Source organism: Hemiscyllium ocellatum, chromosome 39, assembly GCF_020745735.1.
Source record: "Hemiscyllium ocellatum isolate sHemOce1 chromosome 39, sHemOce1.pat.X.cur, whole genome shotgun sequence".
Taxonomy (NCBI): domain Eukaryota; kingdom Metazoa; phylum Chordata; class Chondrichthyes; order Orectolobiformes; family Hemiscylliidae; genus Hemiscyllium; species Hemiscyllium ocellatum.
The window spans coordinates 4,398,140-4,423,375 of record NC_083439.1 but is presented as its reverse complement, the minus strand read 5'-3'; the positions used below and the strand labels follow the sequence as shown (position 1 = coordinate 4,423,375).

At 45.5% G+C, this 25,236-nt stretch overlaps 1 protein-coding gene across 2 annotated transcripts in view; it reads left to right on the top strand.

Annotated features, from left to right (window-relative positions):
* The window catches only part of LOC132834415 (A disintegrin and metalloproteinase with thrombospondin motifs 7), a 182,272-nt gene that overhangs the window by 98,602 nt on the left and 58,434 nt on the right, over positions 1 to 25,236 (top strand). For both annotated transcript variants that reach the window (XM_060853335.1, XM_060853334.1), the window contains exons 17-18: positions 21,595 to 21,721; positions 23,800 to 24,013. In XM_060853335.1, coding sequence (XP_060709318.1) covers positions 21,595 to 21,721; positions 23,800 to 24,013 — 341 coding nt within the window. The remainder of the gene's footprint in view (positions 1 to 21,594; positions 21,722 to 23,799; positions 24,014 to 25,236) is intronic.

Here is a 25,236-nt window from a genome sequence, read left to right as displayed (position 1 = left end):
GGCACACTTGCCTTCATTATTCAGACCTTTGAATATTAGAGTTGGGAAGTCATATTGAAGTTGTACAGGACATTGGTGAGACCTCTTCTGGAGTACTGTATGCAGTTCTGGTTGTCCAGCCATAGGAAGAATATTATCAATCTAGAGAGGGCTCAGAAGAGATTTACCAGAATCGGGTGTGAAAGGTTTGTGTTATAAAGAAAGGCTGGGTAGGCTGGGACTTTTTTCACTGGAGTATCGGAGGCTGAGAGGCAACCTGGCAGATATTTGTAAATAATGAGGGGTATAGGCAGAGTGAATGGCGGTTGTGTATTTCCATAGGATGGGGGATTTCAAGACTTGGGGGGGGGGCACATTTTTAAGAGTACAATAGGTGGGTGGGGGTGGGGATGTAGGTCAGAGAGGAGGGTGGAGTGGATAGGTGGAAAGGAAGATTGGCAGGTAGGACAGGTCATGAGGATGGTGCTGAGCTGCAGGGTTGGAATTGGGGTAAGGTTCCAACCTTCCAGCTCAGCACCATCCTTATGATCTATCCTAATTGCCAATCTTCCTTCCCACCTATCCGCTTTTCTCTGACCCATCACCTTCATCCCCACCCCCACCCACCTATTGTACACTTTGCTACCTTTTCCCCAGCCCCCCCCCCCATTTATCTCTCCATCCCGAAGGCTCCCTGCCTCTATATCCTGACGCTGCCCAAGGATTTTCCTGCTCCTCGGATGCTGCCTGACCTGCTGTGCTTTTCCAGCACCACTCTAACCTAGACTTTGATTTCCAGCAACTGTAGTCCTCACTTTTGCCTGGCACATTTTTAAGGTGAGAGGAGAGAGGTTTAAAAAAGACATGAGGGGCAATTTTTTTACACAGAGGGTGGTTCGGGAGTGGAGTGAACTTCCTGAGGAAGTGGTGGATGTGGGTATAATTACGAAGTTTAAGACATTTGGATAGGTACATGAAGAGGAAAGGTTTGGAGAGATCTGGGTCAGGAGCAGGCAGGTGGGACTAGCTTAGTTTGGGATTATATTTGGCACGGACTGGTTGGTCCGAAGTGTTTGTTTCCGTGCTGTGTGACTCTGTGACTCTATGAAGTTCTGGCGTAGTTCGCATCTCATTAACAATGCAGCCCTCCCAAGGACATGTGATCACTGGCCACTTTCAGAGAGAAGGAGGGGAGTTCTCACACACAGTCTCACACACTGTCTCTCAGACACACACACAGAGTCTCACACAGAGATCCCCAACCACGCACACATTCTCACACACACACTCTCACTCACACACACATACAATCACTCAAACACACACACACACACTCATTCTCACTTACACACAAACACATACACACTCTCACACACACACATACAAATCTAACACACACCCACATTTCCACATACACACACTCTCTCACTCTCTCTCACTCTCTCTCACACTGTCTCACTCTCTCTCTCGCACACACACATTCACTCTCACACAAACTCAGACATACTTACACATATACACATACACAATGTGTCAAACGTGTGGTGGTGGAAAAGCACAGCTTGTGAGGCAGCATCCGAGGAGCAGGAGAGCCAAGGTTTCGAACATGACTCTTCATCAGGAATGTGGGGTGGCCCAAGGGGGCTGAGAGATAAATGGGAGGGGGGATGGGGCTGGGGGGCAGGTAGCTGAGAATGCGATAGGTAGATGGAGGTGAGAGGTGATGGCGATAGGTTGGAGCAGAGGGTGGAGTGGATAGGTGGGAAAGAAGATGGATAGGAGGGACAGTTCAAGAGGGCAGTGCCGGGTTGGAGGGTTGGATCTGGGACAAGGCCAGGCGAGGGGAGATGAGAAAACTGGTGAAATCGACATTGATACCATGTGGCCTGTGGGTCCCAAAGCGAAAGATGAGGTGTTCTTCCTTCAGGCATCCGGTGGCTAGGATTTGGCGGTGGAGGGGGGCAAGGACTTGCATGTCCTTGGCGGAGTGGGAGGGGGAGTTGAAGTGTTGGCCACAGGGCATTGGAGTTGTTTAGTGCATGTTTCTCAGAGATGTTTTCTGAAACATTCCACTAGTTGGCATCCTATCTCCTAGTGTAAAGGAGACTACATCGGGAGCAACAGACATAGTAGATGAGGTGTTTTGATGTGCAGGAAAACCTCTGCCAGATGGGGCAGGATGTGCTGGGTGTGTGCACACACTCTCTCACAAACACGCACACGCACTACACACACACATGCGGCATGGTTGCTGAGTGGTTAGCATGCTGCCTCCCAAACGGTCTGGGGCTAAGTGGACCCTGTGGAGAATCTTCAACTGTAAAGCATGGATCCTATTGCAAATTGATATCTTCCTTGCATTCTCCCAAATATCCTCCCATGCCTCTGAAGCAACTTCAACACCCAGCTCTCTTTCCCACATCTTGCAGAGTCAATCAGACTCATCTGAGGTGGTACCCCCCAATTGGTGATATAGAGTACTGACAGAGAGTGTACTCTTAGCCCTTAGTACCCCTCTTTCTATGTCAGATTTGTAGGGATCAGTCAAAAGTGTGGTCCTTTTTTGAATAAAATCCCTAACTTGAAAAAAACGAAAGAGGTCTCTATTAGGTAACTCGTACTCCGTACTAACTGATCGAAGGACATCATTACATCTCCCTCAAATAAATCACCCATGCAAGATATACCCCTAGCTGCCCAACGTTTAAATCCTGAATCTATCATACCTGGTTGAAAACTCGGCATACCCACTAAAGGTGTAAACAAAGATGTTTTGCCAATATTACCTTCCCTCTGCCGAATTGCCCTCCATGCTTTCACAGTATTGATGACTATTGGGTTAGGGCAATATTCCCTAACTGTCCTCACCTTGTCCAAAAACAGCAAACTGGTAAGGGAGCACCTTGCCTGGGAGGCTTCGATATCTAGCCATATTGAAAAAGGGTCCCCACAAACCCAATCACTCACGTAGGTCAAAAGCGAGCTTAATTGGTAATTTTTAATGTCCGGAAGATCTACTCCCCCTAATCTGTGAGGCAACTGCAGTTTGACTAATTTAATGAGGGGCCGTTTACGGTGCCAGATAAAGGAGCTGAACCAACCGTTGAGTCTCCTGAGTGTTTGTTTATTGAAAATCAGGGGGAGCATCCGTATAGGGTATAGCAAACGAGGGAGAATATTCATCTTAATGAGCGCAATCCAACTCAACCGTGAGACTGGAAGTGCCTCCCATCTTTGGAGATCTTGTTTAATTTTTTCAAATAATTGAATAAAATTGGCTTTGAACAGCCAATCCAGAACTGGAGTAATGAATATGCCCAAATACACACAACCCCCCTGTGACCACCTAAATGAGAATCTATAGTCATCTCAAAAGCCAACTCTTTCATAAGACCACCCATAGGCATAGCCTCTGATTTAGGAAAATTAATCTTATACCATGAAAAAGCACCAAACGTGTGAATGCATTGTATCAGGCAAGGCACTGAGACTGCTGGATTTGTCAAGAAAATTAGAACATCATCTGCATACAGCGAGATCTTATGTAATTTTGACCCCACTCCTGGATCTGATATATTGAGATCCCCACGAATGGCCTCTGCCAACGGTTCCATCACCAACGTAAAAAGTAACGGTGAAAGGGGAAAGCCCTGCCCCTAGAAACCCCTAGAAATATTAAAATTGCTTGATCGTACCCCATTGGTAATGACCGCAGCGAGAGGTACATGGTAGAGAACCTTTACCCATCTTATGAAAACTTCGCCCAGACCAAACCGGTCTAGAGTATAGAAAAGGTACGGCCACTCAACTCGGTCAAATGCCTTCTCTGCATCTAAAGAAATCACCAATCCCTGTACTGACTGCTGTTGGCATGCTTGAATTACGTTAAGCAGCCTCCTCACGTTATTGGAGGATCTGTGACCCTTTACGAAGCATGTCTGATCCTCTTTAGTAATAGAGGGTAACACAGTCTCCAACCTTAATGCAAGAGCCTTAGAGAGGATCTTAAAGTCCACATTTAAGAGTGAGATGGGCCTGTATGAAGCACAGTCTTCCGGATCCTTACATTTTTTAAGGATAAGTGAAATATTGGCCTCTCTCAGAGATGGTGGGAGATAAACATGACTGTATGAATCATTAAACATATTCAGCATCGGGCCTGACAGTATACTTATAAACTCCTTATAGAATTCACTGGGAAGTCCATCTGAACTGAGCGCCTTTCCACTCTGAGGAGAAAGTGAGGTCTGCAGATGCTGGAGATCAGAGCTGAAATTGTGTTGCTGGAAAAGCGCAGCAGGTCAGGCAGCATCCAAGGAACAGGAGATTCGATGTTTCGGGCATAAGCCCTTCTTCAGGATTCCTGAAGAAGGGCTTATGCCTGAAATGTCGAATCTCCTGTTCCTTGGATGCTGCCTGACCTGCTGCGCTTTTCCAGCAACACATTTTCAGCCTTTCCACTCTGAAGCTGCCTCACAGCTTCCTGTACTTCTTGCTCTGATAATGGGGCATTGAGAAAGGGCTGTTGTTCGGGAGTCACACCCAGGAGCTTCAGATCTCTAAAAAAGGATTCCATTTTGGTCTGCCCCTCCTCACAATTCTCAGACTGATATAATTTAGAGTAGAATCTCTGGAACGCCACATTAATCTTTTTAGAATCACGTTAGGTTCCCAGACCCTTCCCTAATTGCTGTAATGGATTGTGGGGCACTTCTCTTTCTGGCAAGGTATGCTCAGTATTTGCCTGGCTTGTCACCATGCCTGTATAACCTTTGCTGTGCAAAAGCCAGCTCCTTCTTTGCCATCTGTCTGAGCTCGGAATTTAGTGCAGACCGCAGTGCCGTAACCCTCTGTAATTTGACCAACGAGGGTCTGTCAAAGTAGACCTTCTCGGCTGCCTTCAACTGTGCTTCAAGGAGATGTTGCTGCTCACTCTTCTGCAGCTTCCTACTTGTGGAATATGAAATAACTAACCCTCTGGCATAAGCTTTGGCAGTTTCCCAGAGAACAGATGAGCTATCAACCGAGCCTATGTTGATGTTTAGGAATGCCAGAAATTCCCTAGAGAAATACTTCACAAACTTGCTGTCCATGAGAATAAAGGGGTCCACTCACCAGTACCTTGAAACCACTGTAAGATCTTTAATTTTAACCATGAGGTACACTGGAGCACGATCAGAGATGGCAATGTTACCAATCGTACAGGATGCCACCAGATCCAGGGTTACCGCAGGGGTCAGAAAAAAAATCAATCCTCGTGTGACATCTGTGCTGATTGGAGAAAAACGTGAAATCCCTACCTGTCAGGTGGAGACACCTCCAGACGTCCACCAACCCTAATTCCCCACACAAACCCAATAACTGTTTAGTTTGTGCAGAGGGTATCGAGGGACCTTTAGGCAACCTGTCTACTGTGGGGTCCATGAGGCAGTTAAAATCTCCCTCTGTAATGATGTGCCGAGACTTGAGACTTATCAGTTTAGAAAAAGCATCTACCAAGAATTTAAGAGGATGAGCTGGGGGACAATAAACATTTAAAATGCCATATTCTCCTCCATTTATCAAGGCTTTAAGAATTACAAATCTCCCGTATGTGTCTTTAACACATTCCAACAATTTAAATAAGAGATTTTCCTGAACCAATATAGCCACTCCCCTACTTCTGGTATTAAATGATGAAAAATAAACTCGGTCAAAGCCATTCTGCTGTAATTTCAGATGCCTCTTGTCATCCAAATGTGGCTCCTGTAACAAAGCAATATCCACCTTCTCCTTTCTAAGACTCAAGAGTACCTTCATTCTCTTAATTGGTGAGTGACTTCCCTTGATATTCCAGGCACACCATTTAATCAAATCATTAGCCATAATCTTTTGCAATTACATTTCAATTCCAGAGAGGACGAACCCGAACCACAAATTGCTGAGTCTTAGTGTTTCATGGTCCACCAAATATAAAAACTACATAAACTAAAACCACTACATTTAACAAACATACAAAATTATTAAAAATAAAAAACAATAAAAACCAGAAAGCAAACCAACATATAAAGCACCAATAGTGCTGAGTCGGGGAACTCACCCCCTGCCCGGAGGGGCAACTACCTGACCCGAACTGCCCATAAATAGGCATCTAACCATCTCAACCACCTTCACTTCTCCCAGCTAGAGCCGCATCGCAAGCACAAGCTAAAAAGAATAAACACCCCATAGAATATCAATATGAATAAAAAAACATTCTTTTATATAAAAAAGGGGGAATAAATACCCCACCCATCCTTTGGTATGTCCTAACTTAGAAATTTAAAATGTACATCTTAACCACCGCCAGACATAGTTTGAACCAAATTATTATCAATAGAGGGAAAAAAGGGGAAAAACAAAGCTCCATCCGGATTTCCTCCATTTCTTTTACAGAATGATAAACGCATACCCAAGCAACGATATTTATACATATACAATTGTTTAACTTAGGTTAGTTTGTCCACAAAGTCTCTTGCCTTCTCCAATGTGTCAAAGAGATGCATGGATCCATCTAAGGTGATCCGAAGCACTGCCGGATATCTCAGGGAGTACTGAATCCCAAGCTCCTTCAATCTTCTCTTGACACCATCACACGATTTTTGTTTCTGGATCACCGCCGCTGAAAAGTTCTGAAAAAACATGATCTTAGACCCCTCATAAATTAGGGCCTTTGGATCCTTCCCCTGGAGTCTGGAAGCCTCCATGACTCTCTCCTTATCCCGGTAATGATGGAACCGTACCGGACAGGACGAGGGCGTTGACCCAGACCCGACCTCCGTGCTGCGACCCGGTGAGCCCTCTCTATCTTCAATCCTCTCATGCCAGTCTCCAAGTCATGGAATTTCGGAAGTCAATCTTCAACAAATTCCGCAGGCCACTCACCTTCCTTACCCTCGGGCAGACCGATGATCCGAATGTTTTTTCTCCTGCCCCTGTTTTCAAGATCATCCACTTGGTCACGCAAATTACGAACCTGCGTCTTCAGGGCTTGGATCTCTTCCTTGAATGAACTGGCATCAGCTTCCACCACTGTGACCATGTGCTCCACCTCATCCGTCCTCTTCTCCAGGTCTCCCAGCTGCTGCTCATGCTTCTGCAGCATGAGAGAGACTGGAGCCAGCTTCTCTTCAATCTGTTTCCCCAACATCTCGTGAGATTTCAAGAGCTGGTTCACCAGGTCCTGGAGAGTAATTGGCTCCGAGGCTGCTGCAGGCTGAGCTGCAGATGCTTCTCCTCCCTTTTTAGGCATTTCTGGACAGCTGAAAATACAGGTAAGTCAATTTTTAAATGTTTCTTGGGGCTCCACAATCTTTCCAAAGCCCCAAGAAATCCTGATGACCTGGGTTGGGCGGGTTAAAGGACCATCCTGCTCCTGCTGCGATGTGAAGCTCTGCAGTGTGATCTTCCCAGATCGCCACCATCTTAAATCCCCGGTGCATGATTTTTAACTACATTTTGAAAAGATGTTCTTCAACATAGGAATGAGTAATTCAGAAGATTTGGTCTGCATAAATCCCAAGGGGAGAAAGTGAGGTCTGCAGATGCTGGAGATCAGAGCTGAAGATGTGTTGCTGGAAAAGCGCAGCAGGTCAGGCAGCATCCAAGGAGCAGGAGATTCGACGTTTCGGGCATAAGCCTGAAGAAGGGCTTATGCCCGAAACGTCAAATCTCCTGTTCCTTGGATGCTGCCTGACCTGCTGCGCTTTTCCAGCAACACATTTTCAGCTCTAAATCCCAAGGGATTAGGTTTACTGAGTCATCATTCATTCATTGAAAGCAATGACACACTGGAGTGGCACTGAGCAACTGGATGCCATACCTCAGAACCATTTCAGCCTTGTTGAATACCTGTTAAAACATGAGCTTCATTTCCAATCTGTTAAAAGGTGCTGTACTGTCTGGGATGGATGGCTTCCGTTGCCTTCTGTTCCTCTCCTGAAGCTGTCAGAAACATCTGCTCAGCAAGAACAGCACCCTCCCTCAGCCCACTCCTCCCCCCCTCCTCCCCCCTCCCACCCCCACCCCGAGGGTAAGGCTGGGAGATCCTTCAGCTTTATCTTTCCTGCACTGTCTGAGTCAGACCATAGAAACCTGGTTTCTAGCATTGTCAATATCCCTCAGCAATTGCTAAATGTGGTTTTATGTGCTTTGTTATCTGGACATTTTGCTAGACTTTAATATTATTAAAATTGGTTAACATTTACATTTGAAGAGTGGAGTGAGTTGTATTTTTATAGTGCCTGTTGCATCCCTCAGGCTATCCTAAATAACTTCACAGTCAATGATGAATTCATTTGAAGTGCAGCCAGGTTGCCCAGCGAGCTTCCCCTACCAAAACATGAATCAATGACCCAGATAGTTAGGCTGAAGGGGGAAGTGCTGGGCAGGACCCAGGAAGGATTTAACTGCTATCTGACTCATGACATTAAACTTGAAAGTGTGCAGAAAAGATTTACAAGGATGTCGCCAGGGCTGGAGGGTTTAAGCTATAGGGAGAGGCTAAATAGGCTGGGGCTGTTTTCCCTGGAGCGTCAGAGGCTGAGGGGTGACCTTAGAGAAGTTTATAAAATCATGAGGGGCATGGATAGGGTGGATAGACAAAGTCTTTTCCTTGGGGTGGGGGAGTCCAGAACTAGAGAGCATATAGGTATAGGGTGAGGGTGAAAGTTATAAAAGGGAGCTAAGGGGCATCTTCTTCATGTAGCAGGTGATACATGGATGGAACAAGCTGTCAGAAGACGTGATGGAGACATGGTACACTTACAACATTGAAAGGCATGGATGGGTATATGATTAGGAAGGACTTAGAGGGATATGGGTCAAATGCTGACAAATGGGACTAGATTAATTTAGGATATCTGGTCAGTATGGACGAGTTGGACCGAAGGGTCTGTTTCCATGCTATACAACTCTTTGGAGTTTTTTTTACACTATCACAGAGGGCTGAGGATTTTGAAACCTTCATGCTTACTTTGTTAAAGAACAGAGGGCTAGGGCATAAAAAATTGGCAGTTCCATTCAGAGAAGTCAGGAGGGTTTTTGACGGCAGAATTTGGTTTAATCCAGCAGTGGTGCAATAGAGGCACGTGTCTGAGGCTGAAACATTATTGATTGAATTGTAATTGCTTGATGCACTAGGAGTCCTCTGCCAGTAATTTATATTCCAAAGCAGCTGCCCTCTCTTTGTCAGCCACTTGTAGACTGGTAACTGGAGCAGGGAAGTGTTTTCAGCTTAGCATTTCAATGCTTGTAGCAATTAAAATCATTATTAGTATTGACATATTAGAAAAAAAGGTTTTTCTTGCTGTTGACCCTGATATGACTTTGGTTTTTTGAATAGAGTCCAATTCAAGGTGAATCGATTAGATAAATTGCTTTAAAGGCATTATTTTAATTCTGTACATCAGTAGCTCACATCTATCACCTGCCTTCCACCTCCTGCAACACTGTAAGATTTCAGCGCTCTGCTAATTCCAGCCTTTTACACATCCCCAATTTCATCAGCCCACCATCAGTAGCTGTTTTGTTTACTGCAGCCTGGACTCTGTGCTTTGGAGCTCTCTCCCTAAACACCTCCTTCTGCCTCTCCTTCCTCTTCCTTTAAGGAAATGTCCAGATTACAGAGGAGGAGGTGATGGATGTCTTAAAACACATAAAGGTGGATAAATCTCTGGGACCTGATCAGGTGTACCCATGAACACTGTGGGAATCTAGGGAAGTGATAGCTGGTGCCTTGCTGAGATATTTCTATCATCGATAGCCATGGGTGAGGTGCTGGAAGACTGGAATTTGACTAATGTGGTGCCATTATTTAAGAAAGGTGGTAAAGAAAAGCCAGGGAACTATAGACCAGTAAACCTGACATCAGTGGTGGGCAAGATATTAGAAGGGATCCTGAGGGACACGATTTATATGTATTTGGAAAGGCAAGGACTGATTAGGGATAGTCAACATGGCTTTGTGCATGGGACATCATGTCTCACCAATCTGATTGAGTTCTTTTGAAGAAGTAACAAAGAAGATTGATGAGGCCAGAGCGGTGGACATGAGCTATATAGGCTTCAATAAGGCGTTCAATAAGGTTCACGATGGGATACTGGTTTGCAAGGTTAGATCTCATGGAATACAGGGAGAACTAGCCATTTGAATACAGAACTGGCTCAAAGGTAGGAGACAGAGGATGGTGATGGAGGGTTGTTTTTCAGACTGGAGGCCTGTGACCAGTGGAGTGCCATAAGGATCGGTGTTGGGTCAACTACTTTTTGTCATTTATATAAATGATTTGGATGTGAGCATAAGAGGTATAGTTAGTAAGTTTGCAGGTGACACCAAAATTGGAGGTGTAGTGGACAGCGAAGAGGGTTACCTTGGAGTACAACTGGATCTTGATCAGATGGGCCAATGGGCTGAGGAGTGGCAGATGCCGAGTTTAATTCAGATAAGTGCGAAGTGCTGCATTTTGGGAAAGCAAATCTTAGCAGGACTTATACACTTAATGGTAAGGTCCTAGGGAGTGTTGCTGAACACAGAGACCTTGGAGTGCAGGTTCATAGCTCCTTGAAAGTGTAGTCGCAGGTAGATAGGATAGTGAAGAAGGCATTTGATATGCTTTCTTTTATTGGTCAGTGCATTGAGTTTAGGAGTTGGGAGGTCATGTTGCAATTGTACAGGACATTGGTTAGGCTACTTTTGGAATATTGCTTGCAATTCTGGTCTCCTTCCTATTGGAAAGATGTTGTGGAACTTGAAAGGGTTCAGAAAATATTTACAAGAATGTTGCCAGGGTTGGAGGATTTGAGCTACAGGGAGAGGTTGAATAGGCTGGGGCTGTTTTCCCTGGAGCGTCAGAGGCTGATGGGTGACCTTATAGAGGTTTATAAAATCATGAGGGACATGGACAGGATAAATAGGCAAGGTCTTTTCCCCAGGGTGGGGAGTCCAAAACTAGAGGGCAAAGGTTTAGGGTGAGAGGGGAAGGATATAAAAGAGGCCTAAGGAGCAACGTTTTCACACAGAAGGTGGTACGTGTATGAAATGAACTGCCAAAGGAAGTGGTGGAGGCTGATACAATTGTAACATTTAAAATACTTTTGGATGGGTATATGAATAGGAAGGTCTTAGCGGGAATATGGGCCGGGTGCTGGCAAATGGGCCTAAATTCATTTAGGGTATCTGGTCAGCATGGACGAGTTGCACTGAAGGGTCTGTTTCCGTGTTATACATCTCTGTGACTCTGACTCTAATTCTGTAGCTACCTCCCCCCACCCTCATTCCCACTCTCCTATTTATCTCTCAGCCCCCTTCCACCCCCACTCCCCTCCAAACATTCCTGATGAAAGGCTTATGTCTGAAACATTGTTCTGTTCCTTGAATGCAGCCTGACCTGCTCTGCTTTTCCGTTTTTTGACTCTAATTCTATAGTGGGAATGCTACTGGCCTGGTAATTCAGAATCCCAAGTTCGAGAATGGACTGAGGACATGGATTCAAGCTCCCCCAATGCATCTGGTGGGGGTGGGGAATATTTCATTCGGTTAATTGAATGCTGGACAATCGAGGTTCCTCTGTAATGAGATCAGCCGTGATCTATTGGATAGTGAAGGAGGCTGAGAGGCAGAGTGACCTATATATCTGAACTATATGTCTGTAATTAATAAATCTGAAGTTGAAGAATACACTCTCAATAAAGGTACAGTTCTTGTGGTGCAATGGTAGTGTCTCTACCTCTGAGCCAAGAGACCAGGTCCATGTCCCACCTTCTCTAGAGATGTGTTATAACATCTCTGAACAAAGTTAAAAATCACACAACACCAGGTTAGGGTCTAACTTTGTACACCCCAGTCCAACCCCAGCATCTCCAAATCATCTCTGAACAGGTTGATTTGCAAAAAAGACATTTTCAGTGAAGGTGACCATGTCGAATTGCTGTAAAGTTAACACACCCGTCCTGTAGGGAGGGAAATCTGTTTTCCTGACCTGGTCTGGACACCATGTGACTCCAGGCACACACCATGATTAATTCTTGACTGGCCCCTAAATAATTAGGGATAGACAACAAATACTGGCTTAGCCAGTCACATCACATCCATTGAACAAATACTTTAAAGGGTGTTCCATATAACCTACCCCTTGACTTTGTTTGTCTGCCTATGCCTCAGTGTTACATTTGATTTCATAAAACTGTAAAACATTTTACTCCTTTTTCTCTTTTTCTTTTTTCTTTTCTTTTCCCCAGCCCCCATGGTGTGTGTGTGTGCAGGTGTAAGACACAAGGTGCACGAATCTTTTATTCAATTTCCACCACCAGGAAGATAGGAAACACCCGAGTGGCCAGTGACAAGCAGTGCCCTTTGTGAAGCATTTTATTTTGTTTTCATAACTTAGTAGCTTAATTTCATAGTTCCCTTTTTGCATTCCTATTTTTATTTCTCTCATGTTACTAGATTAGATTAGATTCCCTACAGTGTGGAAACAGGCCCTTCAGCCCAACCAGTCCACACCGACCCTCCGAACAGTAACCCACCCAGACCCACTTCCCACTGACTGATGCACCTAACACTATGGACAATTTAGCATGGCCAATTCACCTAACCTGCACATCTTTGGACTGTGGGAGGAGACCAGAGTACCTGGAGGAAACCCACGCAGCAGACGGCAGGCCCAGTCCGTCCAGCAGACGGCAGGGCCAGTCCGTCCAGCAGACACCAGGGCTAGTCCGTCCAGCTGACGCCAGGGCCAGTCCATCCAGCAGACACCAGGGCCAGTCCGTCCAGCAGACGCCAAGGCCAGTCCATCCAGCAGACGCCAGGCCCAGTCCGTCCAGCAGACGCCAGGGCCAGTCCGTCCAGCAAATGGCAGGCCCAGTCCGTCCAGCAGACGCCAAGGCCAGTCCATCCAGCAGACGCCAGGACCAGACCGTCCAGCAGACACCAGGGCCAGTCCGTCCAGCAGAATGCTTTGGAATGGGGATATTTACCGCTCAGTTAAGACTTCGGCATGGAATTACTCACTGTGCAAATTCATTCCTAACACTAATCTCTACAAACCTGAGCTCATTCAAAACGTGCTGTCACTATCCTAATTCGGATTTAGTCCCAGTTACCCATTCCTCCCTGCCTACACCATCCACACTCACTGACCTCCCCTGGCTCACTACCTGGCAGCACCTCCATTTTAAATGTCTCATCCTTGTGTCATTGGAATAAGATTGAAGGGAGAGATTATGGTCGTTATTGATCTCAGTGTTGAGTTGAGTAGAGGCCGAGTTGAAAGGGACGGTGTTACATCTTTCTACAGCTTTCTCTCATATAATGAAGTTCAACAATGTTCGACCATGACCTGTGCTTCCATCTTGCTCTACATGTTTTGGTTGGTTTATATCACGTTTCCTCCTTTATCCCGACACGCTGCATCTCATGGACTCAGTGGCAATTCACATCCCAACTGGACACAATCTTCCATTACCCCTCGTTAAGGCTGGTGCAGCCTGACATCTTTAGTTGTTTATCTATTGTTATTTCATTGAATGGAGGTCAGACTTGATGGGCTGAATGGCCTACCATCCCTCCTACACTGAATGATCTTAATTGCACCTGCCCCACACTCTTATCACAGCCTTTCTGCTTCGATCTTCCTGTCCCTTCCCCATGTTACCGGCTTAAAAACTCTTTAATTTCATTTTCTCTTTAATTCTGACTAACAGTTACTGTCCTGAAACGATCATTCTGTTCCTCTCTCCCTAGAGCGCTATCCAGTTTTTTTGCAAAATCTCATTTTAAAATTTCCAACAGCTGCAGCATTTTACTGCTCCATAAATTGCTTTCCTTTAATTCATTCGTGGGATATGGGTGTTGCTGGCTGGGCCCAGCATCTATTGCCCATCCCTATTTTAATATTTTAAATTTCTATCATCCAGTCACTCCTGGCAGTGTATTACAGACCCCCACCACCTTCTGGGTGAAAAAGGTTTTCCTCAAATCCCCTCTAAATCTCCTGCCTTTCACTTTAAAATTGTGCCTCTTTTTACTGACACTGGAGGAGGTGGGGGTGAGCTGCCTTCTTGAACCTCTGCAATCTGTTTAGTGTGAGTACACCCCCCCCCCCCAACTCTGTTAGGAGGGAGATCCAGGATTTTCATCCAGAGTCACTGGAGGAACATTCAAATTTGATGTTCTTGCACTTGTCCTGATAAGCGAGAGACAAAATATTTTCAAACACACGTAGAATAAACGCCCAGGTGGGGATTCTCTGGTCAATAAACTCGATACAGAGAATAGCTTTCATCAGCTGTGATTGACTTGAGATCACGTGTCTGCTGTACTTTTGGTTTAGTTCCTGACGCACAGATTGTGGAAAAGCTTTTATCTTTATCTGACATTAATGATATTTTCTTTGGCATTCCGGTTTTTAAAATCCATCAACAAATCTTCAAACTCCACAGCCCCAGGCACTTTCATTGGTAAGATTTTATGTGTCAGAGGTCACAAATGATGGAATTTCTTCAGTTGACACATCGCCAATTTGGGTTGGAATCACGGATAGTTTATCAATCTCAGAGCGCTCTGATTTACCTGGGTCACACATGATGTGTTGACACGCATCATCTGACAATACCTGGGTATTTTATGATTGAACCTTTACCCTTTACAGTTAGAGACAGATCCTGGAAGGGTGACATCATGCGATCGAAGCAGATCGTTGAGATTGTTAGCAAACCAGGATTTGAAGCAAAGGAATTCCTTTTATTTTCACACACAATCCCCCCATTGTTTAGACATCAGGGAGTGACTGTTTTGGTGTAATTGCAATTCATGATCTGATTCTTTTAACTGAGGGAACTCAGAGGCCATGGGTGTTTCAGTAAGAAAATTTACCCTCTTCACTTAGAATTGTTCATGTGTAGGAAGAGCAAGCTTTAAACAAAGCATCACAGAAATGTTACAGTGCCCAGGGAGGCCATTCAGCACAGTGTGTCTGCACCAATTCTATTGCGCCAATCTCCTGCCTCCTCCCCACACCCTGCATACCATTCCCATCCAAAGTTACCCGAATGTACTCTCTTGAATGTCTCAATCGACCCAGCTTGCACCACGTGTCCAGGCAGTGCGTTCTCAACCCTCATTACTGGCTGAGTGAAAAAACTATTGCCTCACTTCATCTTTGAATCTTTGGCACATCACTTTAAATCTAAGCCACTTGTTCTTTTTTCTTTAACAAACAGAAAATGGTTGTGCTTACCCATTCAGTCTAGCCACAGTTGATTTTGAAAACCTCCATCAAATCTCCTGTCAGCCATTCCCCTTTTGTTTTCCACATTGGGCTTTAACGTAGAACCTTACAGCACTAGGGGAAGCCATTCATTCCACTGAGCTGGTACTGGCTCCTAGAAAGGATTAATAAATGAGGTGCTCTAACCTGCTTTTTCTTTTCCCATAGCCATGTGAACATTTTTTTAATCAATGATTCAAGAGTTTATCTGCTTTCCTTTTGAAAGTTACAATTGTGTTTGCTTCCAGAGGCACTGACAGACAGATCAAGAATGAGAGAGGGCACAGGTTGAAGTTCATTGACACTAGAAGCAGTGGTGTGTTGAGGAGAAACATTTCCACGCTCTGGGTGGTTAGGATCTGGAATACATTGCCTGAACTTGTGGTGGTAAGAGGGTCAGTGAGGCTTATTGGATCATTATCTGTAAAGAAAGGGTCATGGCAGGGTCATGGCAGAGAAAGAATAGGAGTGGCACACACAGTGAATAGAGGGCCAGCATGGTTATGATGGGCAAATGCCTACTTCAGTGCTGTAAAAGTTCTGTAAACAACACATTCCAGATCACAACAACTCGCTGTGTGAAAAAATAATTCGCTTTATCTTCCCCCACCAGTTCTAGGTGAAATATTTTAAATTTCTATCATCCAGTCACTCCTGGCAGTGTATTACAGACGCCCACCACTTTCTGGGTGAAAAAGGTTTTCCTCAAATCCCCTCTAAATCCTCCTGCCTTTCACTTTAAAATTATGCCTCTTTTTACTGACCCTTTGAGAACAGCTGTTTTCTGTCCTCCCTCACAATCTGATACACATCAACCAGGTCCCCCTTCCAACTTCTCAGCACTAAAGAAAACACCCTGACTTAATGGCTGAACTGCTCCAACCCAGGCTACACCCTGGTGAATCCCCTGACCCTTCATCTACTGTCCTCCTGCAAACTGTTTCACCTCATTTAACCTATCAAAGCAATTCGTCATTTGGATAATAACCTTCTCTCCTTTAAGGCCACCAGTCTCAGCCTCTCCAGAATCACCACAATAATTGCAGTCCCTCATCGTTGGTACCATTCCTGTAAATCCCCTCTGCACCCTCTCTCTATCGGAGTTTTAATTATGACAAATTCTGGGCAGCATGTCTTCACAGCAAGTCAGGCAGCATCCAAGGAGCAGGAGAATGGACACACTCTCCTCATTCCTGAAGAAGGGCTCATGCCCGAAACGTCGACTCTCCTGCTCCTTGGATGCTGCCTGACCAGCTACGCTTTCCCAGCAACACATTTTCAGCTCTGATCTCCAGCATCTGCAGTCCTCACTTTCTCCTCGAAGCATACCTTCACAGTTTCTCCAGTGTATCTTTGTAATCCTGTTTTCTGGCATTTGATTCTAATCTGTCCCAGATCCTAAGTGCCTCCTGTTATGTCCTAGTGTCCACAAATGGGCACCCTAATCAGGATTTACTCATTCAGGAAGTATTGAAAGTTCAAGTCAGTCACAGGATGAGATTCACATGGAACAAGATACGAGCAAACAATAAATCACAACGATCACTCTGGTGAAAGCCACCAGGTTGTTAGTTGGCGATTCCTGATGGCTGCTTTGCAGGAATGTTAATATTTGCACAATAAGACTGAAGTGTATTCAGCCCTGGAGGCAGGAATTGAAGCTGACCACCTGGATTTATTCATTGAAGCTTTCAATTTGACCTAACCCTGTTTGTTTGCTCTGTTCTCTCTCCACTGCCTCCTTTGTTGTCTCGCTGTCTCCTTGAAGAATATCGCTGTGGTCATGGTTGATTTGGACTTTTCTCCCTCGTTTCTCTTAAACTCCAAAGGTGTTCCCCACAGCCTGCAGCTGGTCCTGATTTTGTGTTAATGCTACTCTGTCAGTGTAAGTAGAGGATGGGTCAGAGGAATGAACCAACTCCTGTTGTCAGTGTAAACAGCTAATTGCGGCTGCCTGAGGGCCCTGCCTTGTCAGGAATAGGTGGGGTTTTCAATCCAGTAAGTACCGATGCTGTTCAAAATGGTTAGCATGTTGAAGATATTTTAAAAGAAAAAGACAAGACTTACATTTATATGACGCCCATCTCAAATTCCAGATGCTCCAAAGAGCTTTATTGCCAAAACGTTACCACAGTAATGTAAGAAATCAAACAAAAAAAATTGCACACAGCAAACATCCACTGCAACAATGTGATAATGGTGTTGCCTGAGATTGAAATGCTGTTCAGGGCACACGGGGACTCTCCCTTCTTCCCTCTGAGGATAGCAGTGTGGGGTTCTTTACTTTCACATGGGAGCTGATAGTGCAGCACATCCTCCATTACTGCATTGGACGTCTCTGGCTTGGGGTTTGAACCCCCAACCTTCTGACTCAGAGGTGAGAGGCTTTTTCTTAAATGGGAGTCGAATGTTACTGACAAAGCCAATATTTCTTGCTCATCCCTAATTGCCCCTTGACAAGGTGGTGGTGAGTCACCTTCTCCAAACTGCTGCAGTCCAGATGATGTAGGGACATCACAGTGCTTGTTGGGAGGGTATTCTGGGAATTTTACTCAGTAACAGTGAAACAGCATTAATACTTTTCCAAATTAAGATAGTGTCTGGCTTGGGGAGAACTTTCAAGGGGTGGTGTTCCCGAGTATCTGCTGTCCTTGTCCTTCCTACTTAAAGAAAACGGTGTGTTTGGAAAATACTTTTGGAGGAGTCTTGGTGAGTTCCTGCTGCTCTTCATGCAGAGGTATACCGTGCTGTTACTGTGTTGGTGGTGGATGGGGTACCATTCAAATGGGTAGCTTTGTCCTGGATCAAACCTCTTGAGTGTTGTTGGAGCCACAGACTCAGACAACGGGAGTATTCCATCACACTGCTGACTTGTGCCTTGTAGATAGTGGACAGGATCTGGTGAGAGAGGTGGTGAGTTACACACCAGTGAATTTACAACTTCTGAACTGCTCTTGTAGCCACCAGCTTCATATGGCTGGTCGAGTTCAGGTTCTAGTCAATGGTAATCCCCAGGGTGTTGCTGGGGAATTCAGTCATAGTCATGCCCCTGACTAATAAGAGGCGTTAGTTCAACGCTGTCTTGTTGTAGGTGGCCATTGTCTGGAACTTGTGAATCGTGAATGTTACCTGGCACTTCCCAGCTCAGTCTAATTGAGGCTGCTAGCTCCTGAGCCATCACTGACACCAAGCAGCTCCTTTTAACTGGAACTTTTAGTGATGAGAAATGGCTGTGCTATAGGTTGACTGCATGTGTTAAATGCAGGTATATGAGTGGCATAATATCATCTTCGTCTTTCTTGCAAATTATTTTACTGAAATCCAAAGCTGTCCATGTTTATCCCATTCTTATCCTGGACATTATCAATGGGATTAGAATAAAGAACAAAGAAAATTTACAGCCCAGGAATGGAGCCTTCGGCCCTCCAAGCCTGAACTGATCCAAATGTACTGTCTAAACCTGACGGTCAATTCCTAAGCATCTGTATCTCTCTACTTCCCACCTACTCATGTAATTATCCAGATGCATCTTAAATGAATCTACCACACCTGCTCCTACCACCTCTGCTGGCAACACATTCCAAATGCCCACCACCCTCTGTGTGAAGTACTTACAGCGTGTATCCCCCTTAAACTTTCCACCTCTCACCTTGAAAGCGTGACCTCTCGTTATTGAATCCTTCACCCTGGGAAAAAGCTTGTCTCTATCCACCCTGTCTATACCCTTCATATTTTATAAACCTCAATCAAGTCCCCACTCAATCTCCTTCTTTCTAATGAAAAAAATCCTAACCTACTCAACCTTCCTTCATAGTTAGCACCTTCCATACCAGACAACATCCTTGTAAACCTTCTCTGCACTCTCTCCAAAGCGTCCACATCCTTTTGGTAATGTGGCCAGAACTAATCACAGTATTCCAAATGTGGCTGAACCAATGTCTTGTACAAATTTAACATGACTTGCCAGCTCTTATACTCAATACCCCGTCCAATGAAGCCAAGCATACCATATGCCTTCTTGACCACTCTGTCCACCTGTGCAGCCACCTTCAGGGTACAATGGACCTGCACTCCCAGATCTCTCTGCCCATCAACTTTTTCCAAGGCTCTTCCCAAGACTGTCATATACATAATGGGCTGAAGGGCCTCTTTCTGTGCTGTAAATATGCTTTGTCTCTGTCCTCACCTCTCTGTCTTTTGAGCTCCTGCTATCTGTAATTGTGTGCACTTTCCTGTCTTAACTGGAAATCTACAAAGGCCTTGAAAAGGTAGCAATCAGCTTAAACACTGGATTGTCTGTTGCACATGTGCTATCGCAGGATAGTGTATGAAAAACCCCAAGCCTGTGAACACCAGCATTTTGACTGACAGAGCAGGAGGTGCTGATGAGCACCATCAGTTCCAATATTCTCTCGTCCCCCTTGAAATTACACACTAGTAATGAACAACTGTGCCTCAGAGATTCCTGTCTTATTCCTGATCCCCTCCAGCAGTTGGGGTAGTTTGTACTTTAGCCTTGATAGAGGTGTAACAGCGTCAAAAGGCAGAATAATCTCTTCCTGCTTCTAAGTGCTTATCCTAAAATCCTTGGCTGAATTGGATGAGCTATGACAAGTGGAAACACTCCAGGAGTATACAGTATCACATCCAAAATGTTACTTGCAAGTTCTTTTCTAAGCTACAAGGATTTACACTTGCTCTTGTTTAATTTTACTTTATACTCAGTAACCTTTCACTCTGTTACAAATCTGGCCAGCAAGGAGATTGGGGATTCCAATGTCACACATGAGAGAAGCAGTTTTTGTTGTCCAAATCTAGTACACATTGCCTCCCAGAATAGTTTCATGTTTATAATCATGTTTAAGTTCATTCAAATAGTTTTTATTTATTCTTTCATGGGATGTGGGCACTGCTGTCATGACCATAATTGCCTTTGAATAGCATGAATTGTTTGGCAATTTCAGAGAACATTTAAGAATCAAATACATTGCTGTGAGTCTGAAGTCACATGTAGGTCAGGTCAAATAAGGATGGTCGATTTCTTGCCTCAAAGGGCATGAGTGAATTTTACAGCAATTGATTATTATTGCAATAGTCCCCTTTACTGAGATGAAAACTTTCAATTTCAGGTGATTAATTACAGGCAGAGGGGCCAGCTGCAGGGTTAGGCCATTCAGCCCCTCTAACCTGCTGTGTTGTTCAATACGATCAAGGCTGATCTGACTGTAACCTCAGATCGACATTCCCGCCTGCCATAAATTTCTATTGCTTCGCTCACTCAGCCAGTTCAAAGGTCATTTATATTACCCAAGATCTGGAGTCACATGTAGGCCAGACAGAGTAAGGATGGCAGATTTTCTTCTCTAATAGATTCTAGGTAATTGGTGGGAGGTTTAGAGGGGGTGTGGCAGAATACTTTCACCCAGAAGCTCATGGGAATCTAACACTAATCTGTCAGGGTTTGAGAGGCAGAAACCCTCGTCACATTGAGGAAGTATTTAGGTGTGCGCTTACAATGCCAAGACAAACAAGGCATTGGCCAAGTGCTGGGAAATGGGATTAGAATATTGAGGTGGTTGTTTTAGACTGACACAGACTTAGTGGGCTGAAGGGCCTTTATCTGTGCTATAGACCTCAATGACGCCACTAGCTACCAAGCTGGGGTTTGAGCCCTAATCACTCGAGTATTAGTCTGATCCTTTGGTTTAGTAGCCTAGCAATATTAGCACTACACCACTGGTTCTCCAGTCATATACATTATGTGACAGTGCCACATGTAAAGTATAGCTCAGTAATGGTTTAAGAATTCTGGGATTTACCCACACAGACTGATGGATATACTAACGGACAATAGCAAGCATCATCTCTCTTTCTCTCTCTCTCTCTCTCTCTCTCTGTTCTTACATGCTTGTCCCCTCTGAGGTGAGACAGAATGCACTATCGTTCCTGTCTGTCTGTCATCAGCCTCCAGCCACCCAAGTAAACATTTCCACATGGTTTTACAGGACCCCCGGGAAGTCTCCAAGGAGACCATCAGTGATGTAAAGCAGAGTAATCAATAGCTTAACTCACTCTGGGTCAGAACAACTCTATTGAGTTAGCCAGCAATGTCTGTAACACCCTGAGGCTAGTGGAGGGTGGGGATGGTTCAGATCCACTGGGAACAGATTGTTCTGCTGTTCTGACAGCGCAGTCCAGCTGGCTAATTGCAGGTATCCCTCCGAGTGAATGGCTCAGGTGTACAGTGGTTTGCAGACGCTCCGTGTCTAATGGGCTGAGACCCATTTCCTCAAAAGTGACCTTTGTCTTGTTTGTACCATTGCTCCCAGGGGTACAGAGGCAGATTGTCCACTGTTTGGAGAAGATTGCAGGAATCGTCCAAGAGCAATACTGCGAGGTCCTCCCTCGACCTGACGACAAGCAGAGGAGCTGCCACCCAGAGCCATGTCCAGCTCGGTCAGTATCCACCCGCGGAGGGTAACACTTCCTGAAAACTGTGTTCTCTTGAATATTCCTCCATTAAGCCGCATGCTGCTGTAAACTTGCTCCCAGACTGAAGTTATACAATGCATTTTTTTGTGTGGTCAGATCACTCCCTGGCCACACTTTCCCTATTTCAGTATCCTCCTCCAGCCGTAACAACTCTGAGCTCTCCATCCTCCAACCAGTTTGATGTTTCTAGTGTAATTCCCTGCTCTGTTAACAGCTGTGCTTTCATCGACCTGGGTCCTGAGCTAAAGAGGCTCCTCCCTGAAACTCACCGTCCCTCCAAACCTGGCTTTCCTCCCTAGAGATGCTCTTTAAAAACCTACCTCTTTGACCATAACAGTATGGCCACCTGACCTAACAGCCTGGATTAGCACCCTAAAGAGAGGCAGTGGGAGTCGGGAAAGCTTCCAGTTTGCCTGTCCTCAGGGGAAAGTCCCCACAGAGCTGGGGTTTTCACCGCTAGGAGGTGGGTGCTGCCTGATGTCAGGTCTGTCATTCCAGCGAAATGTTTGGGGGCAGCCTCAGGTACTGGCCAGTGTGAAGGTGGGCTGCCTTAGTTCCTGGGAACCTGAATCCAGTTACAACTGGAAAGCCCTGAGGCCCTCACTCCTCGGCACTCCCAAACACTCCCTCTACCCCTAACAATGCCGCTTTGTTCTCCCCCCCATCCACTAATGCCTCATGCCAGGGTATGCCCTACCACATCCTCAATGTCCTTATAGCCTCATGGCTGGCTGGTATACTTCAATGCCTATCACTTACTATGAATGGTTTAGAAACAATGGATGCTTTAGTGAAAGTAAGATGCATGAGAGAAACATCATTAATTCATGACAACCCCACAACCTCAAAAAGATCTCTCTTTTGCTCCAGCTCCATTGAAAAGTCAATTATCTTTAAAGTATCAGTCGGTGAAACTGCAAGAGCTTGGAACCTTGCATAAATAAACATTGGGAAATTGAAAGCAGAGATCAGAGAGCCAAAGCTGTCCACCAGCTTTGGGCGGCACGGTGGCACAGTGGTTAGCACTGCTGCCTCACAGCACCTGAGGGTTCAATTCCCGACTCAGGCGACTGACTGTGTGGAGTTTGCACGTTCTCCCCGTGTCTGCGTGGGTTTCCTCCGGGTGCTCCAGTTTCCTCCCACAGTCCAAAGATGTGCGGGTCAGGTGAATTGGCCATGCTAAATTGTCCGTAGTGTTAGGTAAGGGGTAAATGTAGGGGTATGGGTGGGTTGCGCTTCGGCGGGTCGGTGTGGACTTGTTGGGCCGAAGGGCCTGTTTCCACACTGTAAGTAATCTAATCAAAGTGTCAGTACTTCAACAGAATAAAGGATGTATGAGCTGTCAGCACTGTACTGGTTTCCTTAGACTCATTCAGAGGATCTTCTAGCCCATTCCACTTGAGTGGTTTCTTTGTCCAATGTAACCTCTCCAAGGCCCATAAACAAAATTGAGCAGAAAACTTCAGGAGATGCCTTCCCTTCCATCACATGGAGCTGGTTGGAGATAGCGCTGTACAGAGCTTGGAGCAGTCCCTCCTGGAATGACAATCAGCATTCCATTTAACAGCCCGGGACCTCAATGTAAAGCATACCCAGGCCTGATGGAGGAAGGGTACCTCCGAGCCTGAGAAGGAGCAGCACGGCTGTGAAGAGGGCCGGTGAGGCATCAGACCCCAGCTGGAGGCCATTAGCATCGAGTGAGGGTGCTTGAAGGTAACACCAAGCTCTGGAACCTCCCCACATTCCTGTACTCAGTGTCAGTCCAGATTCTGTACATGATTGTAAGGTGTGGGATTTAAACCCAGCACTGACTGACTCGATCGACAGAACCTTTACAGGAACAAGATCAGTGTTACTCACAAACAGTGTGCAGCTGTGTCTTGAGTCCGAGCTCCCCAGGGTGAAGTTCATTGAAATAATAGGAATCTTGACCCTCATTCTGGTCATAACCTGTAAACAATAAGGAGTGAGTGTCAGCTGCTGTCTAGGCAGGGTTTCTGTCGGCTGCCTCTCACCGGGGAAGTCTGTCTATGTTTACACAGATGGTGGGTTGGTGATTGGCAGGTGTGCTCTTCATCCTGCGGAGAATTGGGAACCATGAAGAGGACGGTGCTCTGTATCCAGAGTGTGGGGCTGGATGAGCAGCGGGCATTACAACCCTCCGACTGTCAACACCTGCCCAGGCCTGAGACCACCAGCCCCTGTAACAGGGAGATTCCCTGCCCTTCAGACTGGAGTACGGGCAACTGGTCAGAGGTGAGAGCATCGCGGGTTAAATGTCAGGGCAATTGCGCGAAGGCAGGAGGCTTTCTACACACACAGGGATAATGATTGACAGCCAATAAGGTCAACAAGGAAACGTCTGTCTTGAGCTCCTTAAGTCTGGTTTCACTTAGCTCCATCTTGCTGACCCGACCCTTTAAGCTAAGACCTTGTAAATGTTGTGCTTGTGAAACTTTAGAAGCTCTTGTTGCTTTTTTCTTAAAGGGACAGTCTCACTGGATGCCAGGTAACAACAAGGACTGCAGATGCTGGAAACCAGATTCTAGACTAGAGTGATGTGGAAAAGCACAGCAGGTCAGGCAGCATCCGAGGAGCAGGAAAATCGATGTTTCGGGCAAAAGCCCTTCATCTATACCTGATTTTCCTGTTCCTCGGATGCTGCCTGAACTGCTGTGTTTTTCCAGCACCACTCTACTCACTGGATGCCATCCAGAAGCCATCAAACTATAATAAAGAACATTGATGCTCCGCAGATTGTTTGATTGTATTTACCCATTCTCAGGATATGGGCATTGCTAGCAAGACTGGCATTAATGGTACATTGTCTACTCAGTCAGTGGTGTTTGCAGTTTGCTGCAGTCCGTGAGGTGGAGGTATTTCCATAGCACCGCGATGCCCCACAGCGAGCACTTGAGATTCAGCCACACTGGTGTGGGGTGAGAGGCCCCAATCCAGTAAGAAAGGGACACTGCTAACCCAGTTAGGTTTTTAATGATAATCTGACACTGCCATGGCCATTCTTACCAATAACAACACTGTATTGCCAGCTGTGTATAACTGAACTCTGATGTTCAAATTACCTTTGGTAGTGCTGTCTGGTCCAGGGTGTGATTACTGGAGCAGGAACAGAATCCCTACACTGCTCCAGCCCTTTCAGAACGTCTGTAAATGTGTTATAACTTTAGCTGATTCTAATTTCAGGTGAAACCTATTACAGGGTGTTCTCAACTTATAAGTGACCAACTTCTGAATGCTTGTACTTAGAAACACAATTCCATACAGGGTATAATTTTAAAGACCCTACCTATGAACATTTCTTGTACTTACAGACAGCCACTTTACATTGTCCTTATTGTGTTCCGACTTGTGTAGAAATTGACTTGCAAATGGACTCAAGGACAGAACCCATTCACAACCCAGGGAGTGCCTATATTTGGGAAATATAGGCGCTGTGGGGCACTGCTCCTTCATCAGGC